The sequence below is a fragment of the Eptatretus burgeri genome, chromosome 3, assembly GCF_056783735.1.
Source record: "Eptatretus burgeri isolate ZD-2024b chromosome 3, Ebu_testis_v1, whole genome shotgun sequence".
In the NCBI taxonomy this organism is placed as follows: domain Eukaryota; kingdom Metazoa; phylum Chordata; class Myxini; order Myxiniformes; family Myxinidae; genus Eptatretus; species Eptatretus burgeri.
The window spans coordinates 17,652,824-17,668,518 of record NC_140963.1 but is presented as its reverse complement, the minus strand read 5'-3'; the positions used below and the strand labels follow the sequence as shown (position 1 = coordinate 17,668,518).

Here is a 15,695-nt window from a genome sequence, read left to right as displayed (position 1 = left end):
GTGCCTCACTTGTTGATGGCGCTGCTCACGCGCACCACACGCTCACTTACCCAAGCACTGGGGAGGACGAATTGTCTCGTTGTTGGCACTGGTCAGACACCCGCTTCTTGCTCGCTTCTCAAGTTTACTTCTCGTTCTCTTCTCCCTCCCTGGCTTTCTTTCGCCCCACTTTCTTTCTCGCTTTCCTCTCTCCCGCTTTTCTCCTCTTTTGCTTTTCTCCTCACAGAATGTACCTCCCGTTCGTTTTATGTCTCTGGGCCGTCTCCGCGGGTGCAGTCCGCCCCAAGCTCACCCTGCCCCACTTTCGCACGGTTAGCATGACGACCCGTGCGCTCTCAAAAAAGATGGGCGTCTGATCTCGCGAAAGATTGTTGCTGAGGAAGAATGGGGGGTGGGCTTCAGAGCTCGTGAAAGACGTGCGTAAACGTGTCTGTCGTAAAGAAAAAAAAAAGCTTCCCATAAGAGAGGGGATCTATCCTTTACCCTTCTCAACGCATAACATTTAAGATCCCATTAGACATGGGGATGGGGCTAATCTGAACATGCATTTAAGGAAATAACTGTCTGAGGACCTGGATGTGTGGATGCATTCATCAGACCGGATTCTGAAATCCGTAACAATATTCTTAGCCATGTCCTTCTCGTACTCTCTTTTGGCTTGCCGAGTTATTTTCTTAACTTGCATCTGTTTACTCGATAGTGATATAAATCTAACTCCAGTCCTGTTATTTTAAACCTAATAAATGCCTTCTGCTTCTTAATAGCGTTCCTTATCTCACTGTTCAACCACCCTGGTCTCTTTCTACTTCCAGTTTCACACCTCAATGGAATGTACTTGCACTGCACTCTACACATTTGGTCCTTGGAAGGTTTCCCATTTTTCTGATGCTGATTGTCCTGTTGTTAGAGTCTCCCGATCTACATCACCCAACTCTCTCCTCATACCCTCAAAGTTTGCCTTCCTGAAATCTAATAGCCTTACCCTACTATCCTGAACTCTAACCCTCAACAGAATATTTGCACACACAACATTATGGTCACTTGCTCCTAAATGCTCCCCAACCTCCACCTCCTCCACCATATTGGGATCGTTACTTAAAAGGTCTAACACTGCACTCCCCCTTGTGGGCTTATCTACAAACTGGGTTAAAAAGCAATCTTGGAATAAAACTAGGAAATCTTCATCCACTCTGCCGTTTCCCTGTTCCTGGACCCAATGTATCCCTGGCAAGTTAAAATCCCCCATAATCAATACTCTTCTCTTACCGCATGCCCTGTTGAATTCTTCATGTACTCCTCCTTCCTCCTCTTCCTTCCCACCCGGAGCCCTGCAAAAGCATCCTACCAGTATCTTGCTGTTTTTACAATCGCTAATCTCTACCCACACAGAATCCTCAACATTTATTCCTTCCTTAATGTCACCACTTTCTCTTGATGCAATGCTGTCCTTTACCCAGATTGCTACTCCTCCTCCTCCTCCTATTCTCTCCTTCCTATTACAGCGATACACCTTGTAGCTTTCTAATCCTGTCCTCCAGTTACTCTCTTCCTTAAACCATGTCTCGCTCACTGCAACTATATCATACTCCTCGCTATCTACTTGGGCTTCAAACTCTTCCATCTTATTATTTAAACTTTTGGCATTGGTATAGAATATATTTAACTTTTCCCATCCTGAAATTTTATTTTGCTGCCTGGCCTTACTCATCCCAATTACTTCATCCGTTCCTTCCTTTATAGCTTCCCCACCCTCCGCTGACCCCAAAAAGCCCGAATTCCTTCCCTAATTCCCACTGCGAACCTTGCTGCCCCCTCTCTATTTAACATATGGCCATCATTCTGGAAACACTCCCTTTGTCCCCAAAATGATTCCCACTGCTTCCTAAATGTAAAACCTTCCTCCCTATACCATTCTTCCAGCCATTGGTTGACGTCTGTTTCTCTGCTCATAATTTTTATGTTGTTTCCTAATCTTGGGAGGATCCCAGAAAACATGACATCACAACCCTTTGCTTTCAGCCGCTTACACAATATCCTGTATCTATTTTTCAAAACCTCTGAGTGAACTTTCCCTACATCATTCGCACCTAGGTGTACCACAACCAATTTCTTCCTGCCGTGACCCGATACAATATTGTTTACCCTTCTTTCAATGTCCCTAACTCCCGCTCCTTCAAAACTACACAGAATTCTGTGTCTACAATCCTTCCTGCAGAATGAAGACGCTACATATTTAAGAATCTCATCACCCACAAAAACTGTCATCCATCCCTCATGTCCACCAATTTATATTGCTGCACCTCCGCCACTGCCCACACCCGCTGCACATCCGCTACTGCCCGCCCCCGTTGCACCGTCACCACTGCCCGCCCCCGTTGCACCGTCACGACTGCCCGCCCCCGTTGCACCGTCACCACTGCCCGCCCCCGTTGCACCGTCACCACTGCCCGCCCCCGTTGCACCGTCACCACTGCCCGCCCCGTTGCACCGTCACCACTGCCCGCCCCGTTGCACCGTCACCACTGCCCGCCCCGTTGCACCGTCACCACTGCCCGCCCCGTTGCACCGTCACCACTGCCCGCCCCGTTGCACCGTCACCACTGCCCGCCCGTTGCACCGTCACCACTGCCCGCCCCGTTGCACCGTCACCACTGCCCGCCCCGTTGCACCGTCACCACTGCCCGCCCCGTTGCACCGTCACCACTGCCCGCCCCGTTGCACCGTCACCACTGCCCGCCCCGTTGCACCGTCACCACTGCCCGCCCCGTTGCACCGTCACCACTGCCCGCCCCGTTGCACCGTCACCACTGCCCGCCCCCGTTGCACCGTCACCACTGCCCGCCCCGTTGCACCGTCACCACTGCCCGCCCCCGTTGCACCGTCACCACTGCCCGCCCCCGTTGCACCGTCACCACTGCCCGCTCCCGTTGCACCGTCACCACTGCCCGCCCCCGCTGCACTGTCACCACTGCCGGCCCCCGTTGCACCGTCACCACTGCCCGCCCCCGTTGCACCGTCACCACTGCCCGCCCCCGTTGCACCGTCACCACTGCCCGCCCCCGTTGCACCGTCACCACTGCCCGCCCCCGTTGCACCGTCACCACTGCCCGCCCCCGTTGCACCGTCACCACTTCCAATATCCTCAGCAACCTCACTCCACAACCGTAACCAACTATTATCTACAAATTTATCACTTTTTGCTACTTGCTGCAAATTATCGATGCGTTCCTTCAACCCAGTAATAACCTTCCTCAAGTGGACGATTTCCTCACACTTTCTACAACAATAAGAACCCTCTGCTTCCCCCATTGTTGACGTGGCCCACATTGAGATGGACCCTGAGATGGAGCTCTGAACTTTCACCACTTGCCTTGAGTACCCACAATGCTTTGTGACGAGCATGGGCAGGTAAGCCAGTGGTATAGACCGGACTTTTTTTTCGACTGAATCAACCGTCTGCACACAAAGCTACAACAGGTCTCATTTGAAAAAGGGACATCTCAAGAACACATTCAGCCCTGTTCTCAGTATTTCTTGAACAGTCTGTGAAATATTTACATTTGAATGATACCCCGTCCAAGTTATTTGACAATTTCAGAAAAATGACTTGATTTGACATAACTTTGATGCCAATCACCCCATTCTTACATATCTGTGATCAAAATATGAAGAATGGAGAGGACAGTTGTGCGATGTGACCCCTAAATCAATATATGCACAGCTTGGTGCTTCTAAATCCAACAAAATGGGTTAATTTTCCTTAATTTCAGGACCACCGCCCTCGAAGATCATAAACAGCCAATTCTCACAGCCAAGATTGACATATGTACCATTTTCAAACTTTATTATCATGATAATGGGACATACCTCCAGTTAAATCATAATGCAAAATATCTCAACTACAATTAACCAGGATACCCCTTCCATGATGCACCGATACACATTCCACTACAAGAAAGAAAAAGAAAATGCATCCAAAGTTTGACGACATTTATATTCAATATATCTCAACCCAAACATTTACGAAACACATTGGAATAGAAAAATGCAGTTGAATGTGATAACAGACATTTTGATTCACATGCATTGTAACCATTGTTCTTTGCAGATTATGCGGTTTTACCGTGTGAGACATAATCCACGGCGATGTTCACCATAACATTCAGGAGATGCGTCTGATGTTTAAACGACGCACGTGGTCTTCATTGGTTCGATATTTATCGGTATGCTTTCCTGATGAGGGCAAATAAGTCCAAAATCCGGATAGGCGACTCCGTTTGATGTTTAACTGATGTTGATCATGTAATCTTTGTTTGACAGAGTCGCTGGGCCGAAGCCTCTGGGTTGGAGGTGACGCTTTGGTGTAGGACTGTCCAATGGAGATCGGGGGAGTGCTCGTCACATTCCACATGTTTTCGATTTACCTGCCAATCACGTCACGTGCCTTCTGGTTGAATGGTTTGCATTTGCGGAAACAATCGTCTGGGTGGCAGACGGACAGTTGTTCTTTGCAGATTATGCGGTTTTACTGTGTCAGACATGATCCGCTGCGATGCTCATCATAACAGTCAAGAGGTGCCTCTGACATTGATATATACATATACATGTACATATTTCGGGGCTCACCACGAGGGGAAGCCCTCGAGGTTCTCCCGAACACTCGGTCCTGAGGCCGCCGACCACAAATAACTCTGCGGTCCAACAGGCTGAAGTTCTTACACAGCTGTAGCCACTTCACTTTGACTACCGGCCTAGCAGGGTTGTGCTTTGATCTTTCCGCGATATCTTTCTATTGGCACGGCAACTGAACTAGGGGCCACACTTGGTGCTGATCTGCTGAGCAGAACAGATAGGTTCAGCCCTGACTAACAGAGCAAATCAGGTGGGGTACAACTTCCAGTCTCACTATTCTTATCCACTGTGTTGGACCAATAAAGGAAAAGACAACCAGGACAGATTGGAAATAACAACAAACAATTATTTATTACAAACACACAAGCAAGCAATCATTTGATGTGGGTATGTATAAGCAAAAGGCACATGAGAGCAGATTTAACCATCACACATATTCTTCCTCACACAATCTTACCTACACAAGAGACTTTGCCATCATTCACTCAGAGGAGAGAAAGTCAACAACAAGAACTTGAAAAGTAAAGTAAAGCATGGAAAAAAGAAAAGTAGGGTCATCTTTTCTCCCTCACCTCTCACAACCCTACAGGGCTGCGCAAGCCCAAATATACTAGAGAATGGGGAAGATACACATTGGCGATGTGGCACCTCAGGGACACGCCGCCATGTTCCTGAGGTGCCCAGACCCAGTGTGAGGGTCTTCTCCGGCATCCTCGATTATGACAGCTGCAAGCAACTCCATTTCTGCTGGGCTCCTATGTCCAGCAGTTCCCCACGAACCAAACCGTGTTCTTGGCTTTCCACACTGCCCTTCTCCCTGTTCTCACCTTCTTCTGAAGATCTCGCCTTTTTCTGTCTCTCATGTGCTTCTGTCATTTTACTCTTCCTACATCGCTTTTTTTTCCCCGTCTCAGCTCATTCGAGCCTCCCCCTCATTGGTGCGGGTCCATGATGCAGCCTGTGGAAAATGCCACTTCATTCTGAGGACACTCAATGCAGCCCCTTGTTCTCCCTTCACGCGCACAAGGCCGCGATGAAAGCCCCCGCCCTCTCCCTCACGCGCAAGTCTTCACTGTGCGGTCCTCAATGTACCCTCCCTGCGAGATGTGCCGCACCCACTGCGCACGGGAAAAGTTCCCCACCTTGTGCCGCAAACATGCATATGAGAATGGACACAGTCCCATGCGGTGAAGGTAATCTGATTGTCCAAAAGATTAATGAGGACAGAGTAATTGTGATATTCAGCATTCATGCTTTCTCATGGCCTGAGGGCAGGGTAACTGTTATATTCAGCATTCACTCTGTCTCATGGCCTGAGGGCAGAGTGGGATTCATCAGTCAGACAAATGTCCGCACGGAGCACTGTTATTTTTTTCGTGCAACATGCACAGCAAGAGTTTAAAAGGCCCTTCCCATGTCATGTTTCTCAAGACTGCATGGGTTAAGGTGTTCTATGAACTCTCCAGTTTATATCTATTTTACCATCTCCACCACTTGTATACCACCTCGAATTATTTATTTGTTTATTTTAATGTAAAATATACACGTCCCATTTTTGTTGTGTGGTTGTCCTTGATGAGGACTTGTATACCTTTCTTTATTTTATTATATTTTCCCTTGTACCATTTTGGCAGAATGCAACTGCATTGGGCCAAGTAGACCGGGAGAAGATCTACACTTGGATAAATGAGTTATCAAGCCCTGAGACCCGGGAGAATGCGCTGTTGGAACTTAGCAAGAAACGGGAGTCGGTTCCTGACCTCGCACCCATGCTGTGGCACTCGTTTGGCACGATAGCAGCTTTACTGCAAGTATGGCATGTGTTATGACATCCCTCATTTTTAATTTTTTTTTGCTCTGAGGTCTTCCACCCATCCCTGCCCCCTCTCTTTGCCTCCTCATACCCCCACCCTTTAACTTGTTTTGGCTGACTCGACAGTCAAAAGTTCTCTTTTACACTAACAGCTTCGACGTCAAAGAATTCTGATTAAATCAGTTGAAAGGATTTCATACGTTATTCCCCTCTCAGCTTCTACACAATTGTTTTACACAGAAAGCAATAGACAAAGAAAATTTGGCCAAATAATCACCAGCCATACCCAGAATGTTGTGATTTGAAATTGGCTGATTACGCAACACCAATTATGGGCATGGTCGTCCCAGTTGCCTGGTTCGGAACGGGGGAGTCATCTCAATTCTAACGTAATGTCCAGCCACGAATGACACTTTTTGTAGCATTTTTTTTCGTGTTGTTTGTATTCCTGATGGAGATTAATAAAATAAATTGCACAAGTGTTATCAGTCCCCAGGCTCAGGTCATGGGCACAACCCCCACATGAGGACTACTTACGATTTTTGTCATGGGATGATAACTTGCGACATTCGCCTGGACAAGTGCCACAGTGCAAGTGGTTTACTGATCCCTGCTGCAGACGGGGGTATTAGCCACAGCACTAAATATATTGTGCCTCACCTCTCCCACTATCCCCCCACCCCCCAGGTTGCTCCCAAAAGGAGCGAGTTTTTATGTTCTATCTAAATAAATAATTCAAAGTTGCGTGTTGGTAGTGGAGGTCAGTGGTAAAGTATGTATATATACTTAAATAATTGTTACCAAAAATCCTGCATGATTCTCTCCCATAGAAAAAATTATAGACAGTTGGACCCCAACATTTGCAGTTTCGCTATTCGCAGTTCATAAAATGTGACCTGCTACTACATTTGCGGCTCTGTGCTTCACATATTCGTAGTTTTTTGTGGGCGTATTTCATGGTTTTTCATGAGATTTTTGCTTTTCCCTGATGAATCATGAACCATCGGGAACCTATCCCCCTTTTTCCCATTGAAACAATGCCCCAACATTAGCAAATTCGACATTTGTTGCATTTTTCAGGAAAGTATCCCCCGCGAATGTCGGGGTCTGACTTTACAGTAAGTGCCAAAATTTGGAAATACAATTGTGTGTCCCATGACTTTTCACTCCGATCCCAAGATCATTTGACGTCCTTCATGCCAAGATATTATTGCATGCATGTGCCATTTATGAAGGAAATCTGTAGCGGAGGCTAATCAATGCATTGACAATATGTTTTGCAGGAGATAGTGAACATCTACCCTTCGATCAACCCTCCTACTCTGACCGCTCATCAGTCGAACCGTGTTTGCAATGCCCTGGCATTGTTACAATGTGTTGCATCGCATCCGGAGACCAGGTCTGATCTGTTGCACCTAATCTCTCCTTTTTTGCATTACTTAGGGGGCGGGTGGGTGAGAGATGGGGTGGAGATGGGGCAAGTGGATATTTTATTGCGCTTTTAAAATAAAAAAATAAGTAATAGACTGAACAATCAAAACAAATTTACACTCACATTGCCATTCCAAAATAGAGGTTGGCTTTTCCTCATGTTGGCAGACGTCCTCATTTATGACAAGCAAAAGTACCGTCCCCAGTGAAGGAAAAAGTTTAAGTTCATCTCTGAATTTAAATTATTTAACGGACTTTAAAAAGGTTAATTGTGTTGCAATATTGGTTTCATTCGGAGCCTAAGCTCTTTGTCTCACCCACTGCAAAATGGTGGTCAACATTGAGCGTTGGACATTGGATTTGTCTAAAAATAGGGCAAGATATCCTGCTTGTGAAATACAATTTGGCATTAACATTATTATCTCTGCCACCAAAGGTGGGTGGAGGTTATGCTTTCACCCCTGTCTGTCTGTGAAAAGGACATCTCAAAAAGTTTTGGTAGGATTCAGAAGAAATTTGGTGGGCAGGTGGGCTGTGTGATAAGGAAGAATTGATTCGATTTTGGTGAAAATCCAGATACAAGAAACTTTTTAGGAGTGATTCTTCACCATTGAAAGATGGGGCCAAAATCGATATATAGCATATTATTTCAAAAAGTTGCTGATGAGTGATGACAAAACTAGGTGGATGAGTTGGTTAGGTGACAAGAACAAGCCTATTAAATTTTGGTTTCGGTCCAGATCTAGATCCGGCCGATCAGTGGGGTGCAAAACGTAAACTGTTCAGCCTGACAGAGGTATGGGCTCTACGAGTGCCGTTCTATTTCATGGCTGTTCTCCCGTCATTCAAAAAGTGAATGTTGAGCATTTCAAACCAAGTGCTGGAAGCGGCCACCATAAACAGAAGACAGACAGATTTCAGTTCGCAAGACAAAAGTGTGTGTGTGCGTGTGTGTGTGCGTGTGTGCGCGTGTGTGCGCGCGTGTGTGTGTGTGTGTGTGTGTGTGTGTGTGTGTGTGTGCGTGTGTGTGTGTGTGTGTGTGTGTGTGTGTGTGTGTGTGTGTGTGTGTGTGTGTGTGTGTGTGTGTGTGTGTGTGTGTGTGTGTGTGTGTTTTACGGATCTGGAAACCATGTGCATTTAACATACAGGTCCCAAAAGTTAGTTATGCCATTAAGTACATGTGAGATAGAACCCTCCTTTTGTCTAGTGGGAGAATCAAAGGCGTGCGTTGCGATTTCTTTGAGTTAGGTTATTACATCTAACAACCATCCCATCTGCATGACCCCTCGGCCCATCACAATCCACCACCAACCAGCTGTCTTCTCGCACCCTGACGTGCCAAGGCAAGATCTCGTGGTTCCGGTTTCTCGGCTCCCACAAACGTTGTAACGCTTTCACGACGATCTTTGCAACATTGATACTGTTGCTCGACAAGTATGAACCCGCGTGGAAGAGTGGGTGTGGTTTCCCGGCAGGGGCCAAAATCCCGCCCAGGAAGGGCGAGTCCATGGTATCCTGCCCAATCAGGGCAGGTAGTGAGTTATGTTCAAGCGAGCCCCGCCCCATTGAGGGAGGTCCATAAATTCCCGAGCACTCTATGAGGCGGTGGTTTTTTTGGGGTTGCTACTAAGGGGTTGTTGGGAGGTTTTCGACAGGGTTGTTGTTGAGCGTGCAGTTCTTTTGAAGCGGAGGGTTGAGCAGAAGGTCGTGAAGGCGGCGAACGTGTCTCTGCTGGCCCTCTACAAGGAAAGGAAAGAGTGACCCTGACCCCCCTCCATGGACCCCGCTATTCACCACCCGAGCTCCGCCACGAACCATGAGTCCCACACGTGTGACTGGCGATCAAACCAACGACCTTTGTCATGTGCCGCATCACGGAGCACCCCCTTCCCTCCGACGGTCAGGTACCCAGCTGGACTCTGACCCCCAGCTTGTCTCTCTCTCCTCGGTTGCGAGGGTCCAATAAATAACTCTGGGTTTATTTTCATTTGTGTGTGTGTCTGCGTGTGGGCCCGTCTTTAAGTAGAACTGAATAAGTGTTTTTGGATCATTGTAAATATTCCTTGCTTGCATATTTGCGTTAAGTCTTGCTTTGTGTCTTCATTTACTGTAAATAAATCATCACAGAAATGTTCCCAGTCGGTTTCCGTCCCTTCTTGCATTGGTCCAGCATGGTTCGGATCTGAGTTTAGGCAGGGTTTTATCCACGGTAATCGGACAATTATAGCCGGGACGTCCTGGGCAGGCCCGCTCGACTGCATCCGAACCGGAAAGGTGGGTGGCAGAGTGGTAGTCGGTGGGTGTAATTTTACCGCTGCAGGTAGAGTGAATCCGGTTCAGCCAGGCGTTCCGAGGGCGTGGATCCCTGGTAGCTGAGACCGCGTGGTTACTTTGGTATATTGGATCTTGACAAAATAACCCTACGCCACGCGTTCAATATATTGGCGTTCCACGGTCGGTTAAACGACCCGCCGGCTCGCGGAATTATCCGAGCGACGGCCTACAATTCCGGGGAGTTTGGGGTTAGACAACACGAGCTTTCCCCACCGAGTGGTCGTTCTCGCCACCGACCCCCGGCCCACAATATATATATATGTATATGTGTGTGTATACTGTGTATGTATATGTATATATGTATATATATATATATATATATATATATATATATATATATATATATATATATATATATATATATATATATATATAATTTGAAGATTCAGCGGTGTCGGGATTCGCACCTGACTCTTGAACCCAGTGTTAAGGATTCGGAGGAGTGATGGGGCTCGCACCCTACTCTCGACAGCCAAATGTTGAATATTCGGCGTTGCTTAACAGCACCGCCGTCTCCAGGGTTATAACGCCGGCTGGTTCGGCACAGGCCTCTGGTCACGCGCCTCGAATCGCGATACCAACGTACACCTGCACCTTACCAGTTGGGGGAATAGACCCCGGTTACAGACTGGTTTTGTCAGAGACCGAGCGAATTCTGCCAGTCTGTAACCATTTTGGTTTTATTTTCCAATCGAGCGAATTGTTTCTCAGCACGGCACGAACAAAGCCAAAGCGGCAACTTCATACGAATCAGCCAGATTTATTGGGGACACCACGGGGAACACAACACAAGCAAGCATGCACGACAATGTTATAATCAATTTATAACCCGTTCTTAACTAGGGAGCTACGGATTACGGATTTCAAAGGGGACCCTAATGAGATAAACCTTAGACAACATGCAGACAAGACACAGAGTACTTGGTGATGCTTCATGGACGAGAGGAAAAGTGTCAAAAGCACGAATGCGGCTCGTGACAAGCCGATGTCAACGGATTTGAGCACCCGGCTCGAGCATGCAGCGTGGCAAGATGGCGGCGTCGTCCATTTTCTTCTCCTCACGCATGCAGCCTCGGCGTGTTCAGACCCGCGAGGTCGACGGCACCAGAGCGAAAGATCTACGGTGTGCTCCAGTTGGCTTTTCACAAGGTCCAACATACAAATCCAGGCCTGGCTTGTTCACCAGACAAGGCCAAATCAGGGTGTTGGGCTCCGCAGGCGGATCAACAAGCGTGTCGAGGACCTCCTCATAAAAGTCGATCGCTGACTCCCCTCATGCAGTTCCTCCTGCCTCTTTCACGAAGCAGACTTGACTCTAGCAGCCTCTCTTGCCTCTTTCATTAAGCAGATCGCAGACAGACGCAGCCGATTGCGACTCCCACTCATCATTTCTCTCCAACAGAATGCAGACTGACCTCATTCAGTCCCTTCCTTGCCTTTCTTTCGGCTCGCTCTTCACGAAAAACCGATCGCGCCACCTCGGTACTCAATTTCACCACTGCCTTCCTGGCGCTCTATCACCTCTCAGTTTTACTTCCTCTTTCTTTTGGGGCCCGCCCCTTCACGAAGCCGTCAGACTCCTCTCCCTCCCAGAACACTGGGCCGAGTCTCCTTTGGAGAGGGGGACGAAGAAGAAGAACCTCTCGGTCCGCCACCAATGTACGAACAATGAACATGCCTCCTACAACTCCCGACACACGTAACGTCTATTTAGCGAACAACCTGGCTAAGCATGCATTTAATGGGGGATCTGGGCTAATCCTATATTTAATAACACACTAAGGGCCATTTCCGCAACAATATATGTATATGTGTGTATATATATATATATATATATATATATATATATATATATATATATATATATATATATATATATATATATATATATATATATATATATATATATATTTTGTTATTGATTTCCGCCGCGGACGGCCGCTTCAGCCCAATCGTGGTCGCACGCCCACCGAAGGCGACAATCCAGTTGTGACTTTCTGGACCAACCCCAAAATCCAGCCACGGATGCCTTAACGCATCGTAAACCAGTCAATACTCTGTCCACGTACTACAGTGTCGATCGCCGAATTGTCGATTTACCTAACCATTCTCGCGGACAGAAATACCGAGAGTTTACACCTTGACGGGACTTGTACGAAAACAAGCCGCTTAAGCGTGCTCGTTCTGTATGCGAAGCCGAGCGGTTTGATATCGCCAAGTCCCGTCGGACCAGATTTACTTTTATCTGCTTTCAAAGCCAGTTAATTCCCGATACGTGCCGTGGCAGTCAATGCAGGGAAAATGACACAAACGAGCAGGTTGACAGTCAAACAATGGGGCATTTATTTCCAGTAGGCATGCAGTCAATGAATGGGGGGATGGGGACGAGACACGAGCAAAGCCTACAGCCAATGCCTATTCAATCATGTACACAATTGTGCATTTAAACAGTTCTACTTCGGAAGACAAGGCGCCACAGACTTTCATCCAAAACCAAAGAAAAGAGTAGAGCTTGCAAGCCTTTATTTCAAACTCGGAGGCCTGGTTGACCGAGGGGCTCCAAGAGGCCGGACAGGTTACCTGGCCGCCCCTAGTGCGACTCGATGGTCTTTGGATCCGCGACCCTTGGTGTCTCTGTTAGGTCTGGTGCGTCGCGAAGGCACCAGTCGCTTGGGTGGCTTGACGAGCAGCATGAATGGCTGCTTGGTCGGCCTCGGTGGCCCGGCTTCGTCGCGGCCCCTTTCTGGCGAGCCTGACCGGCGACGCTTCGGAGGAGCGAACGGGTCTCTTGCTCTTTCAGAGTTGATGCTCCTTTAGACCCCATTCACTCCTCAACGTCGCCTGACCGTATCAGGGCCGTCTGCCCGGACCCCCACTCTCCGCTGCTGTCGCTAGTTCCAACGACTCCAAGCTCCGATGCTTCCGCTCCAACAGCCCCGACTCCCGACTTCTGATCTCCACCGGAGAACGACTTGTGAACAACGATGAACAACCACGAACCACTTCTCCGACACTCTTGTGACACTACACCGACCAACTCTTTCTGAATCTGCTAGAGTTCCGCCCTTATATCGGCCAGGAGCGAGTCGTCCCTTGATCTTTCAACCCGAGGCCAGGCTCCGCCCACTGTTCGCCTCCGACCTTTCACCTCTGGTGAGCCTCGTGGGAAACCCCAAGTTTGACGTCACCCATGGGTTTCGGGGAAGTCGCTCTGTGATCCGGTTATGCAAATTAGGTTTGCGCCGCGGCGCACAATGGCGGCTTTGAGCAGTGGTGGCAGTGGGGAGCGTTGCTCGTCGATGGTGAGGAGTTTTGGTATGATGTTTCGAAATTAAGACAGAAAGAATTACGGATAACTCAAAGGTGCACAGCCCGGCATACAAATAATTCCCTTTACACATCGGTGGGAGAATCTAACCTAAAACATGTACTTATCGAAATAACTGATCTCTGGGGAACCTGAATGGTGTTCTGTGAATTTCCACCACCGTAACTATATATATATATATATATATATATATATATATATATATATATATATATATATATATATATATATATATATATATATATATATACATTTATGGTTTTGGAAAACACCCTCGGGAGAGAGCATTCATGGACAGGTAGGTAACCCAACGATCAGTTATTTCATTCGTCTTTGTATAGATAGTCCTTGTTCCCTTGTCAAAGACTGACTGTTCAAGGGTGCATGCATTGGCTAGGCTGTTTTTCCAGTGTGATGTATCCAGGTTCCCCCCTCCCCCTCTGCTACTTTCAATTTTCCCTTCATCAAACATCTTTTCAACATTCCCTCCTCCACCTCATCGGTCTTAACTTATTCCCACGGCCATTCAGGTATCCCTCGGTCAAGCAGAATTCCTTTCCGTGTTCCCTCCGTCCGCGCATTGCTTAATAACCCATCAGGTGCTCTCACATGCATGTTTGTGATGCTTGATGCTCATCATGACCTTCAAGGTGTGGCACTTCTCGCAGGTGTGGCACTGCGAGTGGGCATTTTGCGTGCACGGGGAGGGGGCTGGGGGCTCTTGTCGTGGCTTTGGGTGCATGGAGGCCGGGGTGGGGACTTCGTTGAAAGTTCCCTCAGAATGACGTGGCAATTTCCACAAGTGACGTCGTGCACCTGCCCCCATCGGCTGCGAACCGGTGGGAGGGGGAGTAGGCTTGTGGGAGGAGGGAAGAGAGCTGATGTGAAGAAGAAGCGGAGGGACAGGCTTGTGCGAGCGGGGACTAAATGCGCTCCTGAGCAGACAACTCAGAAAGCAGAAAGGCTGAGAGAAGCAGAAGTGAATGGGACAAGCTCACATGAGCAGAAGACTGAAAGATTGAGAAGGCTCATGAGGGAAGGAACAAAGGGGCACTCGCGCACACTTTCAGGCCATTTTTCCCTGCGAGAGTGGGGGTTAGCCTTGCGGGTCCCATGACTGTCTTCTATTATGGTTCCCTTTTTGAGGCAATGTTTTTTTTTTTGTTTTTTTTTGGCGGATGCGGAAGGAGCAAAAGCATTTGAGGGTAAAGGAAGGAAGGTTTCGCAAGCAGTTGGTGTCGAGGTTCTGTGGAAAAATAACATTCCTATCACATCCTGCCCTCTCGATCCTGTCAGCCACGAAGGACGAGGAGGCCGAATTGCAGCACCCCATCGATGGAGGTACAGGAGGAAGAAGAATCTGAGGCAGAGGAGGGCAAGTCGCACATCTCGCTCGCATATCTGGGACTCCGGAGAGGACTCCCCTACTCGGTGTGGGCACCTCAGGGAAGTGGCTGCTTGTCCCCATCACATCACATCGCCCCTCCCCATCTTCCCCATCCATTTTCCTCCACATTCTCTTGTATATTTGTGTGAGGTGAGGGAGAGAAGGAAAGACTGCTTTCCTTTTCTCCACACGTTGTTTTTTTTTTTGTTTTTTTTTTCTTCAAGTCCTTGTTTTATCCTTCACCCCTGAGTGAATGATGGCAAGTCTTTTGTTTAAGTAAGATGATCTCAAGTGCTTCAAACAACTTCAGGAAGACACCAGTTAAGTTTTTGGTGCTCAGGAATTTCTCCAGTTCAGGCTCCTCTGTAGCAGTGTCCTCTTGCCTCTTGCGGTGCTCGTCCAGCTCCTGTAGCTCCCTTGTGAGGCCAGTAGCTTCTCCACATCATCGACGTCTACTTCATACAGCCCAGCTTGGTTAGCAAACTGGACAATCTCCCTGGTGATGGACTCCTGCACCTCCAACCCCATGAACTTGTGACAGACATCCGGCCATACCTTCCGCCACGCGTTGTTCCTGGACATGTTGCTGATGTCCTCCCAAGCTCCATTGATGTTTTAAATTGCATTCCTGATGTTGAAATTCATTCAGAACTGCTTGATGGACTCCTGACTCTGACCATCAGTTACGTGGAACAGCTGTCTGAAGGTGCGACGGAGGTAATACGCTTTGAAGTTGGCGATTGCTCCCTGTTCCATGGGTTAGAGGAGAG

At 48.0% G+C, this 15,695-nt stretch overlaps 1 protein-coding gene across 6 annotated transcripts in view; it reads left to right on the top strand.

Annotated features, from left to right (window-relative positions):
* Nucleotides 1-15,695, top strand: part of LOC147029465 (CCR4-NOT transcription complex subunit 9) — a 44,274-nt gene that overhangs the window by 3,582 nt on the left and 24,997 nt on the right. For 2 of the 6 annotated variants that reach the window (XM_085872524.1, XM_085872529.1), the window contains exons 2-4: nt 6,267-6,443; nt 7,729-7,844; nt 14,835-14,969. In XM_085872524.1, coding sequence (XP_085728650.1) covers nt 6,267-6,443; nt 7,729-7,844; nt 14,835-14,969 — 428 coding nt within the window. Of the gene's footprint in view, nt 1-4,108; nt 4,224-4,320; nt 4,459-4,524; nt 4,576-6,266; nt 6,444-7,728; nt 7,845-14,834; nt 14,970-15,695 lie in introns of those variants that run through there. The other 4 variants (XM_085872525.1, XM_085872523.1, XM_085872526.1 and 1 more) reach the window with 4 other exon arrangements.